Source organism: Sinocyclocheilus grahami, unplaced genomic scaffold (assembly GCF_001515645.1).
Source record: "Sinocyclocheilus grahami isolate Dianchi unplaced genomic scaffold, SAMN03320097.WGS_v1.1 scaffold95.1, whole genome shotgun sequence".
NCBI lineage: Eukaryota > Metazoa > Chordata > Actinopteri > Cypriniformes > Cyprinidae > Sinocyclocheilus > Sinocyclocheilus grahami.
Genome location: NW_015505274.1, coordinates 2,630,850 through 2,646,449, shown reverse-complemented (window position 1 = coordinate 2,646,449; position 15,600 = coordinate 2,630,850). Strand labels below are relative to the sequence as shown.

The window sequence follows — 15,600 nt, the reverse complement described above, 5'->3', positions numbered from 1 at the left end:
AAAACTTTTCTTTATTGGGCAGACATCTCGGCTATCTGAGCAAAAGCATTCTTCATACCAGACTTGTACACAAACACACAAAAAAAGTTTTAACTTGAATGTGCTAATTATGTTTGATTTGACCCTTAATGTAACTAAATGATCCACATTTTAAATTAACTGAAAAAACATTTTTTACAGTGTTGTGTTACCAAGAAATTCTATTGAAAATCTTTTTTTTTTTATCTCACAGAGATTAAATTAAATTCTTGAACAGTTCAATTCTTTATAATATAATATAATACTATATAATATAATGTAATATAATATAATATAAAACTGAAGCATTTAAACTGATGAATAGAATAGAATCAAATTGAATAGAACAGTGGTGGCTGGTAGAACATTTTCTAGGAAGGGTGCCACATCCAACCATTTTAGCATACATCCCGTTATGATTTATCCCAGTAAAACAAAAGGAAAAGTATTAAAACTTGAAACATTTTAAATAAAGATAATTCAAGATTGAGTATGAATCCCCATTATTTATTTCATGGTTAATGGAAACCTAGAATCATTATTACTATTAATTAATTATTTAAATCACGCCTTTTCTGCTTTATTAGTGTTAACTTCACGTATGAACCGAACAGACCAGTTATCAGAACCATATGACTGAAGTTTTAATTGTGCATAAGCAGTGCGTGAATCACCGCATACTCTGCACGTGTTCACCAGCACACTCGAAAAGTGTGATCAGACTTGTGCGAGGCATTCCTATCGTGAAGCTGATGGTAAAATGTTCAATCTATTTGAATTATATCGAGAAATTGCCACTTTAAAATGATATGGAGAAAGTCAAACATTATCTAAAAGGGCACATACATTTTTAGATTAGATTTAGATTAGATAAACTTTATTGTCCCAAATTAAATTTGTATTTGCATGGATAAACTAAAAAGACTAAAACATAATCTTGCACCAGCACTAACATATAAAAATCTTTTTAAACATGACCACCTTTACTAGAATTTATCACATTTTATTGTAGGCATACCCACTTTAAAATGATATGGAGAAAGTCAAACATTATCTAAAAGGGCACATACATTTTTAGATTAGATTTAGATTAGATAAACTTTATTGTCCCGAATTAAATTTGTATTTGCATGGATAAACTAAAAAGACTGAAGAAAAGAGGAGAAAGCATAATCTTGCACCAGCACTAACATATAAAAATCTTTTTAAACATGACCACCTTTACTAGAATTTATCACATTTTATTGTAGGCATATTTATTGTGGTGTGTATGAGTTCAGCGTTGCGCATGCGCCGGTGAGTTTCGTGAAAACCAAAGTGTTTTAACAGGAGCAAAGGAAGCAAAGTTTCCTTACTTTAGCAAAGGAAAACCAGTCTCCTCTTGGTTTATATCGAAATCCTCCGACATTCTTCTTTACAAATCCTCGTTTTGTACTTCTAATAAGTGACCGTTGTTTTGTTTTGATCTCTACCCTGTGCTTCCACGTTCGTCACTTCTGAGCGCCGCGTGCGCAAAGCCGACCTCATACGTCATCTGCCCGGAACTGCTTCCGTTTACAACAGTGTGAGCGCAAGCTAGATTAAATCGATCATTACGTTTTAAATATGGTTATTTTTCTTACAAAAACGCATCGATTCGCTACAGGAGGCCTTTGTTCACCCCCCGGAGCCGTGTGAGACACTTTTTTTTTTATTGATGGGCGCTTTTTATTTAACTTCTTTTGGACTGATGCATGCAACACCCGCTGAGTGGCATTAAACAGCTTGAAAGATCAAAGACAATTTTTAATATAACTCCGACTGAATTCGTCTGAAATAAGAAAATCATATACACCTAGGATGACTTGAAGGTGAGTAATTTGTGGGCTAATTTTCATTTTTGGGTGAACTAACCCTTTAAGGGAATAGTTTTTCCCTATAGATTTATGTTGTAGATATTGTTTCTAAATGTGCAGGCTGTTTTTCATAACAAAGGCTATATAGATTTTTTTTAAAAAGTCATTATTGGCTTTGTAATGATTAACAGGATAGCTTTATTATAACAAATACTACAGTTTAGAACTGTGGTACATTTTCATAAGAGCAAGTACAAGTCAGAATCGAGAGCCATGTGTAAAATGGGCTCTAATGATGAGTGATGGGAAAACCTGGCCTTCACATATTCTAAGAGATGGCATAGATTAAATCATTAAGAGCCTGATTAACTGTTAAGGATTAAGAAATAAACAATATCAATATTAGAAAATGTTAAGTTAGATTGACTTCCCATAGCATTTTGAATTAGAATATTCTGTCAAACTATAGCTATAAATAACTCGATAACTTAACCAAAAAACTTGATTCTGTCGTGTTCATATAACGTAATTCAATCTTGTGGATCCACTGTCCATGACTGAATCATGTTCAGTCAAAGAGTTTTTCGCATATGTAGAAAAAAATTATAATGGTCAAATCATAAGAGGTAAATAATTGTGAGTTGCTACAGCTTTTTGTAGAGCATCATTAGATTTAAAAAACCTTGAAGGTCTGACAGTGTATTTTGATATTTATTCCCCACACTGCTCTTGGTGAGTGTTAATTTTGTAAACCGATTATTGTTCATGTTGTTTAGACGTATTCCATTAGTTTTTTTCTCAGTTGGATATTGGTGCATATAGATTTTTGATTTTTTTTTTTAGAATAAGATCAACACTTTTAATCAACCAATCAAGCTCAGAAATATGGTCATTTCAAGGCACAACATATAAATCTTCAGAAGAAACGATAAGTGCACTGATGCCACTGTGTCTGTTATTGTATGTATTGTCACCGTTTGACAGGTGACAGAATTACTCTCTGCCTTGCTGTGTTGTAATGAAGTCTTATGAATCATTAATTCAGAAATTACCTTCATTCATGATCTGCATGGTGGCATGAAACCTGCTATTATGGAAATATCCCAATAATGCCATACTAATGACTAATGCAAATTATTCACAGACTTATCTCCATAATTTTATTTCAGAATGGACTGTTTTCAGGCTTTTCTGTTTGTTTATAATCAAAACTTGTTTCAGAAATCACTCTAAATGTGAATAATAAACATTGTTTGTTATTCATTAAACAAAGTGATTATTTAACTATAAAATAATTCGAATAAATGATTAGGCCCTAATTACTCCAAATTACACTGCTGAGCAATGTACATCAAAAACCTATTTTTAACGATTATAATGAGCAGTGACTCATCTGAACTGTATTTTCAGAGAGCTGAACTGTATGAGAATTTGACCTTTTGGAAACTCCTTGTTAGCTGTTAACTATATTCCCAGTAAAACTCTGAGCTAACAAAAGGCTTAAGGATGCAGCTGTCAGTCAAGCAGTGGTCGCAGCAGAACATGTTATCAGCAGGCTGCTGTTTGAGCATGTCTTCCCATCCCTGGCACTTACACCTTATGATGTGGACCCAGAAGAGCTGGGCCTGAGGCATAAACAGTGTCACACTTTTTTTTTATAATACACTTCCTTTCATGCTGTATCTCAGATTCTCAAAGCTCAGGCACAGAGCTGGTTTATTCCTGTAGGATACTAAATCTCTGTTAGAGGGAGAATGGAAAGTGCCGGTGCTTTGAGTTTTAAAAATGCTTCTTTTGGAAGTGTTCACCCAAAATTGAAAATTCTGTTAATATTTATTCACTCTCGTGTCATTTCGAAAACTGTATGGCTTTCATTTTTATAGTATGACCAAAAAAGTGCATTTCCGAAGAATTTCCTGGCCACTTCTTTTCCATAATTATGGAGGTCTGTGCTGACAAAAATAAAATCATAAAAGTGGTCCATAGTGTTTATTCCAAGTCTTCTGAGTATGAGGAACATGCTAAAATATGGAAGATTTTTTTTATTATTGAAACTCCGAGCAGTACAAAGTAGGAATATCTAATTTAAGGTACTGTAAAAAGTATCATATTTTTATTCAGCAAGAATGCATTAAATTTTATCAAAAGTAACTTTTTTTTTTCAATACAACTTTTGAATTTCTCTGTTCATCAAATAACCCTGAAAAAAAAATCTCAATTTCCACCAAAACAATAAGCAGCACAACTGTTTTCAATCTTAATAATAAGAAATGTTTCTTCAGCAGCAAATCAGCGTGTTAGAATGATATCTGAAAGACACTGAAGACTGGAGTAATGATGCTGAAAATTCAGCTTTGTGATCATAAGAATAAATTAGAGTTTAAAACAGATTAAAATAGTAAACACTTATTTTAATTTTAATTTGTAATATGTTTTGAGGTTTGTTCTCACATGCCACACAAGCATGTTTGAGCAAGAACCAATGAAGTTTCTTTCCGTGTGTTGATCAGTGTTTATATGTGAATAAAAGCCTAAATTAAATATTCTACATCCTTTAATCCTACCACTTACCTAAATTTAACAGCTACCTTACTAACTATTAATAAGCAGTAATTAGGAGTTTATTGAGGCGAAAGTCGTAGTTGATAGTTAGTTAATAGTGAGAATTGGTCCTTAAAATAAAGAGTGCCCCTTGATTCATATGGATTACTTTTTTACGATGTCTTTGTGAAATTTTTTAAACTTGAATGTTGTGATGGAATAAACTTTTAGTGGAGGGACAGAAATCTATTATTTTCTAAATTTAGAATTTATTACAAATATCTTCATTTGTGTTTCAAAAGTAAACAAAAGGTTTATGGGTTTGGAATGACGTGAAGATGAGTACTTGATGAGAGAATACATTTTTTTGGATGAAGTAACCAAGCTGTCACCCCCCATTTTTTTTAAATAGGCATGAACGTGCACTATCCAAACTTAAATTGTTGTAATTTATGAACATTTTGGAATACAGACCTAAGGTTGGTCTATTTGTAAAGAAGAAAATCAGCAGATTATTGCATAAGTGGAATTGTTTAAAAAAATTAAAGTTTCAAAACGTTATAGAAGTTTAAATTTACTGTAATTACAATAATTTTATTTTATATATAATAAATATTTTACATAACAGGTTTTACTCTAAAATTGGTATAAAATTAAAGCCTTATGTCTAAATAAGTTATGTTCCAAATTTGAAGTTGATATGAAAAAAATTTAGTTTTCTGTGAGATTTTATTTACGGCGTTATACCACACACAGCCACTGGGTGCCATCCAAACTCCATTGAATTTTTTTAATGCATTTTTCTGTCACAAATGTCTAGATTTCTCTATTAATATTACGTCTATCTCAATATAACCACCAAATATGGAATCATGAGACTCAGACCTTTCCAATGATATGTTTTTTATCAAGATTATAAAAAGGTTTGATTCTAAAAGACCGTAATGCATTTTGTAATATGACACTTGACACCACCCACTAAGGAGGAGACCACCAAAAGATTTTAAAGTACCATTTCCATGGTAACGCAATGTCCGATTTCAAAATGGTTTTCACAGAATGAATCTTGGGCTTCTAAGCTTTCAAATGATATATGATATATGATGATTACTAAAAGATTCGATAGAGAAAAAGGACCAAAAAAAAAAAGAGCGCCAAGTGTCCCACAGGTGGGACGTTGACAGTTAAGGGGTTAAAAGCCCCAGTCTCCATTCACTTTCATTATATGGAACAGAACGACCTGGAAGTTCTTCAAAAATTCACCTTTTTGAGTTCCACAGAAGAAAAAGTCTTAAGGCCTGTTCACACCAAGGACCATAACTATATAAAGTTAATGATAAATATATAGTTCTAAAAATCGTTCTCAATATTAAAAAATAGCAGAGTCCACACCACAGCTCTAACGATAAAGGCACAGAGAAACGATATCGTTGGAATCACTTTCAGAACTATTTTTTCAGAATCAATCCTGCTATAACGAGATCGAGAATTTAAAGCGGCACACGAGTGTGCGCTTGGAATAAACAGACGATATCATCTGCTGGTGTGGTTGCTAATATAGTTATCTTTATAGTTATCGTTATAGTTATCGGGCTTTACAGGTTTGGAATGACATGATGAAATAATGATGTAATTTAAAAGTTTGGCTCAAATACACCTGGCCCAGCTATGAATGACATTTACAACCACCAAATCTCTGCACCACAAACCTTTGTCCATGTGACACTTTCTGGTCCTGGGTGGCCTAATGAAGTTCTAGCTGATTTGTCCCGGGGCACAGGGCTCAAACGGTGCTTTTGGTCACCAGTGGTTGCGCGCCCACTAGCCACAAAAACTAATTTCACAAAACGCTGCCTCCCCATTCAAATTAGCGATGCTATCACTAGACTAATTAAAATACCAAGAGGAAATTGTTCAGGACGATTTGCCTTTCATTCATCACATCCTAAATTTGTCAGATGTAGAAAGAAATTAATTGCTAGCTAGCGCAATGTGTGATGAGGATTGTGATGCTTGCTGTAATTGCTAAAAACAATAATACGTTTTTCAGCTGTGTCGTGAGATGTTCAGTCATTTAACACCCCTGAGCTCTGAGGTGGTGGTAGCGACTGAAAAGAGCAGAGCTACAGTATGGGTTGGTATTACTGGCCACACCCCTAAACCTCATTCTAGCCAATGGGATCTGGTCCCGCTCAGAGCCATAATTTATTGGGTTGTATGACAAGGGCAATTTGCTTCCCTCTTAGAGCCATGGACATTAATTAATGTTGCACAGTCATGTGACCAAAACAATGTCATATATTTCCCATAAAAGCAAGTGCGTTTGCTATCACACCGTAATTTGTCTTGTCATATCTGAGGTCTGCAACAGCCATTTATATAGCAAGCATATTTTGCTAAGTATTTGCCCATTACTACTGCAAGCTTAATATTTCATAGGTCATTCATTAATTTATTGATTGATTTAACAATACTTTCAAAATCCAATTCATACATATAATATTTGAATATGCATTTTCTCTAATGAGCATGTTATTTTTAAACAAAAAAATATTTTGATATTGATATTTTTGGGAGGCATAAAGTCAGGTGATAGAACTTTCCTCATATCATGAAAAAAATAATTGTTGAAAGGAAAGTAGTTTGCGTAGTCTTTAATTTATTTTGGGAAAAAACCTTTAAGAGTTTTCTTCACTGTCATTTATTTAACCCTCAGATATACCATATATACCCACCAGAAAAAATGTTTTTTTCTGTCCTTTTTCTATCCTGACTAGTAACCATTATGTGGTTAGCTGCATTTTTAAGTAATCCTATAACGAGGAAGCCATTCATTTATATACTGTATATGTTTTTAATTAAGTGGAGGAGTGGAAGTATGGATGGATTTGATCTGGTTCCATTCCCAACTGTAAAAGATTTCATTAAAATATAAGTTAGAGAAATACAACTCTTAAATTGCAATTAAAAATGTTACATGATGTTTAAGTCTGTGTGTTTGTATGAATTTGCATTTGGTATGATGGAATGCTCCGTGTGTGTTTGTTGAAGAAGAGAGATTCATTCCCTATGGTATATGCCTGGAAATAACGAGTCTCTAGATATTTATGTACACAGACTCACGGTTACCTCCGTATTTTATCTTCTCCTACTCCTCACTGACCTTGAAATAACACTAACACATTTCCCAAATGTTTCCTTATCACTGCTCTCTCCCCTCAATTCAGGGAATTAGTACTGCAGATCACCCCATGATGTGTCTTAATGTGTGATTGAATGTGGTTTAAGTGACAGAGATGCATTAGATACAGGTGGTGCTTTATTTTTTTCTATTGAATACTTATTTCGTTATCATTCATGACTTGAGATTTAAATCTGATGTGTGTAATTACTGGGCCTCTATAGTGGCACCAAACTCAAAAATATTTGTTTTCTGGAAAACTCCCTCATCTGTCATTTGCCTGCTGAAACACATCCAGTCCCAAGCTCAAAAAAGTGCAGTGATTTAATGCTAGCATAGTTACAGAGTTAGACTTTTTTTGAGGGGGAAATAAATCAATAAATAAATTGATATTGCATATGTATAAATCAATATCAATAACTAAAATGTTTATTAGTAATATATTTAAGTGTAAATTAATACATTTTAATATGTTGGAACATAATTATGCCTATACGTACAGTAGTTAAAGTTGTTGTTTTTTTATTTCATGGATTAGGTAGTTTACTGTAAAAAGGGAAAACATAATAACTAACAATTACTGAATGATGAATTTTTCCCCCTACACATATCCACCTTATTTTAGAATAGCGTACGCTGCTTGCGTTCAGTGGTTATTCTCCAAAATAGCGCTACAGTGATTGCGGAGAGACACAGAGGAGACAAATTGTTGAATAAAGTCATTATTTTTGTTTTCTTTGCATAAAAAAGTATTCTCGTCGCTTCATAATGTTACGATTAAACCACTGATGGCAGATGGACTATTCTGACAATGTCTTTCATACTTTTCTGGACCTTGACAGTGTAATTTACTAGGCAGTCAATGGGACAGTCACAAGCCTCCCGGTTTTCATCCAAAATAACTTAAATTCCTGTCTCCAGATATTTATAAGGAACGCCAGTCATTACAGGCAGAGTTTGATATTCTTTCAACAAGTCATGCAGAAAATGTATTACTTAGAACTAAGTCTAGGTATTATGAAGAGAGTGACAAAGCAGGTAGGCTTTTAGCCCTTCAGCTAAGGCAGGAATCAACTTCCCACCTTATTCCCCAGATACGAACGCCCTTGGATTAAAGAGATTTTTCACTTTATCAAACTGGAATTGATTAGACATTCACTGAAGGGCTCTTCAAAGAACTTTTATAAAATTTGGGGCTCTTTTCTTGAGTATATGGAAACGTATACCCCCCTGTTCAACTGAAAATAATGATTTTATTCAATTTCCCCCTAGTTGGTGACCACACTTGTATTAAGTAGTGTTTAATTTTCTCTTACTAACTGGCACAAGTGCAGAATGTGTTATTTATTTATTTTTTGGTATTTTTTAAATTTTTTTTATTTTTTTTGGGTGGGGTGGGGGGTTGCTGAGGGTAATTTGTGTTTTTTTTTAGGGATAACTAATTGCGCTTTACTACTTGGGGGATAATTGATTGTATCTGTTATTTTGATAGTTTCTTAGTCTCCTATTTCTTATTCGGATCCCTTTTCTTTATACCTAGTGTTAAAATGTTATTTAAACTGTGTTGTTGAAATATTGAAAAAATTTGTAATACTTGAAAATTTGTAAATAAAGTGAGGGGGAAAAAATAATAATAACTTAAATTGTGTTCCGAAGACGAACTAAGCTTTTACGGGTTTGGAACGACATGGGGGTAAGTGATTAATGACAAAATTTTCATTTTGGGGTGGAGTAACCCTTTAAGTTTACAAATGGCTGCGGCTGTTCTTACGTGAAAAATAAGGTGAATACATGACTAGGGTTGGGTATCGTTTGAATTTTATCAATTCCGATTCTGCTTATCGATTCTGATTCTTTTCGATTCCCAGTTTCGATTCCAATGTGATTAAATAATGATATCAAACATTTATCCTGTGTCTCTTTTTTGAAAACCATTTATTGGAGCTGAATACCATGAACAAAAATCAACAGGCTACATAAAAACTGGACTCTTTAAAAGCTGTTTGTGTGCAAAATAGAACTGCATGATTCTGGATAAATTGAGTTTTTTTTCTTCTTCTTTTTTCTCCCAATGTAAGTTGTGGTTCTCTCATTATTCTGAAGAAAAAACATTAGACAACTAAACAATCACATGTAATTTATGAATTAATGATTAAATGACTCACTCAAGATGTGCTTGTTTTATTACTGGATGAATCCGCGTTCAAGATTGTCCTCGCTGCAGAACACAAGATCCAGGGGGCGTGGTTAGATACAGATCCAACTCCTCCCACCTTACATATACTTAAACCCACCCATCTCCACCCTCTGATCCCTAAACCCACCCATCTCCACCCCTAAACCTACCAATCTCCACCCCTAGATGTGGATCCAATCAGGCCCCCTGGATCTTGTGTTCTGCAGTGAGGGGCTACTGCCGCGTTCTTGAACGAACCTCTTGTATGATTCAAAGACATACATTTTAACAGCCCCTTTTCGCCACCTACTGGTGTAACAATGTAATCGATAAATCTTCATTTGAAGTGTCAAATTACTTTCAAAAGGTGATTTACTCTATTTTAATTGCTAACATACACATCATACACAGTTTATATCTGAACTATAAACTTTTATCCCAGTACTTCTGTGATTTGAATGTTTGTAAAACAGAAATAATGATACTGTGTGGCTGAAAAGACTGTGAAGCTGTTTCATTCATGACAGACAGCTGCTCTCTTTAGGTCAGTGGCAGCGCGAATGCCAATTTAAATGTTCAAATCACACTGGTGTGATTGTACGCTGCACGGACGAACCAAGTGATCACAACATTGATCGCACACGTCAAAGGTTGAGGAATGAAACCGACAAATCATTGTAATTTAGGAATAGAATCACGTTGGTGTTTGAATCGTGTTCGCGATCTTTAACTATCTATTAAATTAAAGTGCTTTGTCATGTTGGTGGTGATACCTCTCTTGCTATCACAGATATTATACTTGGCTTTTTGGCTTCTGATCGCAAATGTAGCCAAACTTTGGAGCGCTTAGATTAGCGAGCAAGGTCCTGGCAGATCGCTAGGTCCGGTCCTCACAGATGAAGAAAAAAAAATGGAATTGATAGGCGGAATCCACATTTTAATTTGACAACAAGTATCTGATTCCTGACCCTTAAGTATCCGATTCTGGAATCGGAATCAATTTTCGATTCCCAACCCTATACTTGACAGACCCAAATGACACCCATTTTGTAGAGTGACCCAGTTGTCTCTGCATATTAGGCTAGGAAAGGAGTATTTTAACAAAAAATTAGACCGTCGACTCCTGTGCTTGATTGCTTTTTTTAAATAGTAATTTGGAAGATGAAATATTTCTTATTGAAGTCTGGCAAACGTCTAGTCAATTTAATGCCATCATGTTTCACAGGAAGCTAATTTTGCATTTACATTTTTCCGCTGTGGTCATTTATTGCACGTGTTATTGTGTAATGTGCATTTATAATGTCTTTCAGTTCACTATCAGTGAAGATTTGGAGCTTATAATAACGGAAAGGCTGTAGGAGAATTGTACCACTTTAGTATCAAAGGAAAGTTTTCTTTGGTCAGTACAATTTACATCTACCTCTCTTTAATCTCGCAGTTTCAAAAAACATAAAAAGAGCTTAAATGTATATTATTTTTAGCAGGTTTATGTTGTGTTATTTCCAAGTACAAAGTATATATGTATTCTTTTTCCACTCTGAATCAGAATACAACTATAAAAACGAAGGGGCTGTACACTCACAAGGAGCAAAAACAGACTTTCCAGACTGGTTTTCATGGCATTCACTCATTCCACTTTCAAAAGTGGATAATTTTTCTAAATTACAGGTTATCTCCCACTGATAAAACTCAGTTCTGGGAAAATGACTGTTCACACCCTTTATTCATGATTGTACAAGTTATTTTTTCACTGTGAATGAACTGATTGCACTAGTAATTTTAAAATGCACTTTTTCCCCTTGCTGGGTGGCAGATAGTGGTGCCCTGGGGAATATAAAATTGTTTCTTTTGACTTCTTCTGCACTAAACACAAAAGCTTCATCTACTGTATGCTCAAAGATTTTGATGTGTGCATCAAACATGCACAGAAAATAAGAGGTGAAATCCAATGCAAAACAGGGAAGGCCATCTAATATTATGTGATTGACCCTGTAAGCTAAATCTGCATTTTTTTGTCTGGTCAGTGGTTGTGCAAATGGAGATGGTAACTGATCAGGTACAGTTGAGAGATGGTCTCTGCCAAGACTCCAGCAGCTGACAGCCCTGACATTTCAGAGCCTGCTGTCCATCACTTCTTAATTGTCTTCCTGGCTACAGCAGGGCCTGGCCTCTCGTTGTTATGTCACCATGAGAGTGACTGACACCAGAGTGTAGTGTGCTCAGAACACCTCCAGAGCATTTCGGTGTTTGTTTCACAGGGGTAATGTGTTATGAAAGGATTGTTAAAATTTTTGGTGTGTGTCAGTTGATTAAGTGCCACTGCCTTGAAAGTCATGGCACCGATTCAGTGAATGGCTGGATTTTGCTGTTGCTTGTCTGTTGGGTTTTGTGGTTTGCAATGGATACGAATGAGCACAACTATTTTTCGACCATATTGAATAGACCTCCATTAAAGCACCAAATGGAACTGGCAAGATAGTGAAAGGTTCCAAACATATTTCTCACATACTCCTACCACCCATTCTGCATGTCCTCGTCTTCCATTGCTGTGATTGTTGTTGTTGTGATTGACCAATGTTTCCGGCTTCACATATTACTCGTATATATATATATATATATATATATATATATATATATATATTTCTGTCTGTCGTCACATATTTCACATATATATATATATATATATATATATATATATATATATATATATATATATATATAGCTCTAAGTTCAAGGCGACAGTCAGTAACAAAAAGACAAAGAAACAAATTGCAATAGAAGAAAAACAATACAACAAATGAAATAAGCAGTTCCTGAATTTTTTCAGATATCTAAAGGTACGGTCATATCAAACGGTGTTATTTTAGAATGTATTTATTTATTATAGTATTATTATTTTGATTTACCTTTTATTTTTTATATTCTAATTTTTCATTTTTTATTAGTAATATTATGTGCTGTTGTTATTTTAATATTTCTATTTTTAGCCTTATTTTTATTTCAGTTTTAGTAATTTTTGTACTTAAACTTATTTTAGTTAGTTGACAAGGCAGCATTTCCAGTTAAGTTATACATTTAATATTTCAGCTATATTTCAGTTACCAACATTTTTTTGTTCTGTCAATTTTTAATAGTTTGGTAATGATAAGAACACTAGTAATAAATAAAAATTGGAAATTACTAGTATTAATTTATTATTATTTGTTGTATATGTATATAAGTATATGTTATGTTATGTTATATGTTATGTTATGTTTAGTAAGTACCTGCTTTAAATCACTTCATACTGAGCTGTGCTAAATTTGTTTTCCTTTTCCTTGCTCTTCAAAGGTATGGAAACGTTCTGGAGCCTGGTTCTACAAAACCTTGCCGAAGCATATTCGTCCCATTAAGGATTCAATTCTAGATAACAGGATGCCAGTAATAGAAAGAGGAGAGCAGCTACCATTGACCAGGAGTGCGCCAATCAGCTACACATGGGCTCAAAGCAAAGGTTAGATGCTAATGCTTCTATTCTATTCTATTCTACATTACAATAGAGGATTGCTAGGTTAGATTTTTTTAACAGTATTTTAAAAAAGTACACACTTCAAATTACATTCTATTCTATATGGAATGCACAGAGCTTTAAAAACTGCACAGCTGAAATTCTCATGCTTGGGCCTGTTGTGCTCAAGGGGAAAACAGGATGAAATCCAGTCTCATCCCGTGTCGTATCCATTTTGCTTCTCTCTCCCATTACTTTTCTGTCTGGTCTTGACTTTCCTTCAAATTAAAGGCAAATTTATTTTATTTATTTATTTTTACTACAATGCCCTTACAAGAATATTCTGAGTCCAATACAAGTTAAGCTCATTTGACAGCATTTGTCTCACAACATTGGTTACAACAAGAATTAATTTCCATATGTTCATCCTTTTCTTAATAAAAGCACAAATCTGGGTTACAGTGAAGCTCTTTCAATAGAAGTAAATGTAGCCAATCTGTAAACATCAACATACTGTTTCAATAGTATACAGTGGCCACAAGATGCAGACAATGTATGTTTATATTATGTTAGTGTGAGTAAACGTGTTATATTAAGCATTTTAAATTCTCAGCATACAGTTTGGAGCAATAGAATGAAAGTGCAACAATAGAATGGAAGCATGTTAATTCTGACTAAAAGATACATTTTGCTTAAATATTTTGCATTCAAAATTGGAAGAACTCTAAATCCCTTACCCCATTTACAACAGCATAATCAGAGTTTATTCAGTAAACTGCTTTAAATTAAATTAAATATATATTGCTGTACCAAAAACATACCAAACCGTGACCTTTGAACCATCTTTTTTGTGCACCATTACACCCCTAGTAATAATTATACCTCAAATGCTGTCAATTAGCTTAACTTGTATTGATCCTGGAATATTTGGACACATAAAAATGTATAAACCATTGCATTAGATAAAAAAGATGGCACAATCAAACACATATGCACACACACACAAAATGGTAAAATATTAGATGTACTTTGCTAGCATATTACCCACACTATTGGGATTTTAAGCTAACATTTTCTACTTCTATACTGTGTCTGTAATTAGGCCATTGTAGCAGTTATCTAAATATACTGGTGAGGCTATAGATCTAAAGGTCAGTTTGCTTATTAAAACGCCCTTTTGTCATTTCAGTACCTGAGATGGGACATCCCATTCTCTACCAGTGATGCTATTAATGAGCTCAGCCATCTTAAGGTGACCTCATTTAACCCTTCTCCAAATAAACATTCCCTCCTACATCCATTTCAGGCTGAAATGCTCCTAGCTTCCAGGCACAGTTCTGCTTAACCTTGCAGAAATGCATTTCAGGGAGGATGAAATGTGAAATATATGTAAAAAAATAAAATAAACTCGCCATGGCATGAATTAAATGGACCCATCTGCAGTGTGTGATAAGCTAGCTTATCAGAAGAATTAGGCAGTAGAAAGAGTCCTACAGCATGTGAACCAACATCCCTCAAGCGCTGTTGCGTCTCGCAGTAAAGACGCTCAGAGGTCCAATATATCATCATTTTATTACGTATAATAAAACATGTGGCCCATCAGAGTTTACGGTCACACAGTTTTCTCATGCATTTGATTATCTCCAACATGCAAATAAGATGTTCAGGAACGTTCATCAATTCCACATATGGTGGTGCTTTATAGCTTTACGAAGATGTATCTATGGAGCGGTTCACATTGACATGTGCACATCTGTTCATATGTTCCTGTACTGTAATTCATATGTAGTTCACATGAGAGTTTTCTTTTCCTTTTTTGTTAAACCAGTCTTAGAGCACCAAATGTGGCTTAGTGCCATCCACACTTGCTTGAGAGTGAGAGGTGTAGAGATACATTAGTGTCGTAGGGGTGGACACCTTTCTGACTGTATTCATTTAAAGGATGACTGAATAAATAAGGTCTGAAAGGCTTTTGGTGGTACTAACGTAGAGTAATGCCTCCATACCAGCTGCTGCTATTATGCATGAGCGTATCAGAGGCTGTTACTGAATGAAACATGATAAGAGCACACATGTTGATTTAAGAACTTCACCTTCCGGACCCTTTGATAACACACAAATTAAGGTTATTCAGAGGTTTTTGTAGCATTTTAGGTTCAATGCATTGTATTCTTATCAAGAACCATTTGGTATATTGGTATATTTGGCATATTTGGATTGTGTTGGTGATATGCTGCTTTGCAGATTTTAAATATCTTTTTTACATTTCTTAAATTATAGGTTCTTCAGATCAATATATTGGTTTATGGGTTTTCCATGCTGTCGCTGTATTTTTGACCCAGTTCAAAAAGGATTGATTTAT

At 34.3% G+C, this 15,600-nt stretch overlaps 1 protein-coding gene across 2 annotated transcripts in view; it reads left to right on the top strand.

The window, feature by feature from the left end:
- The window catches only part of LOC107587692 (double C2-like domain-containing protein beta), a 251,064-nt gene that overhangs the window by 28,302 nt on the left and 207,162 nt on the right, over positions 1 to 15,600 (top strand). For both annotated transcript variants that reach the window (XM_016275571.1, XM_016275570.1), the window contains exon 6: positions 13,082 to 13,244. In XM_016275571.1, coding sequence (XP_016131057.1) covers positions 13,082 to 13,244 — 163 coding nt within the window. The remainder of the gene's footprint in view (positions 1 to 13,081; positions 13,245 to 15,600) is intronic.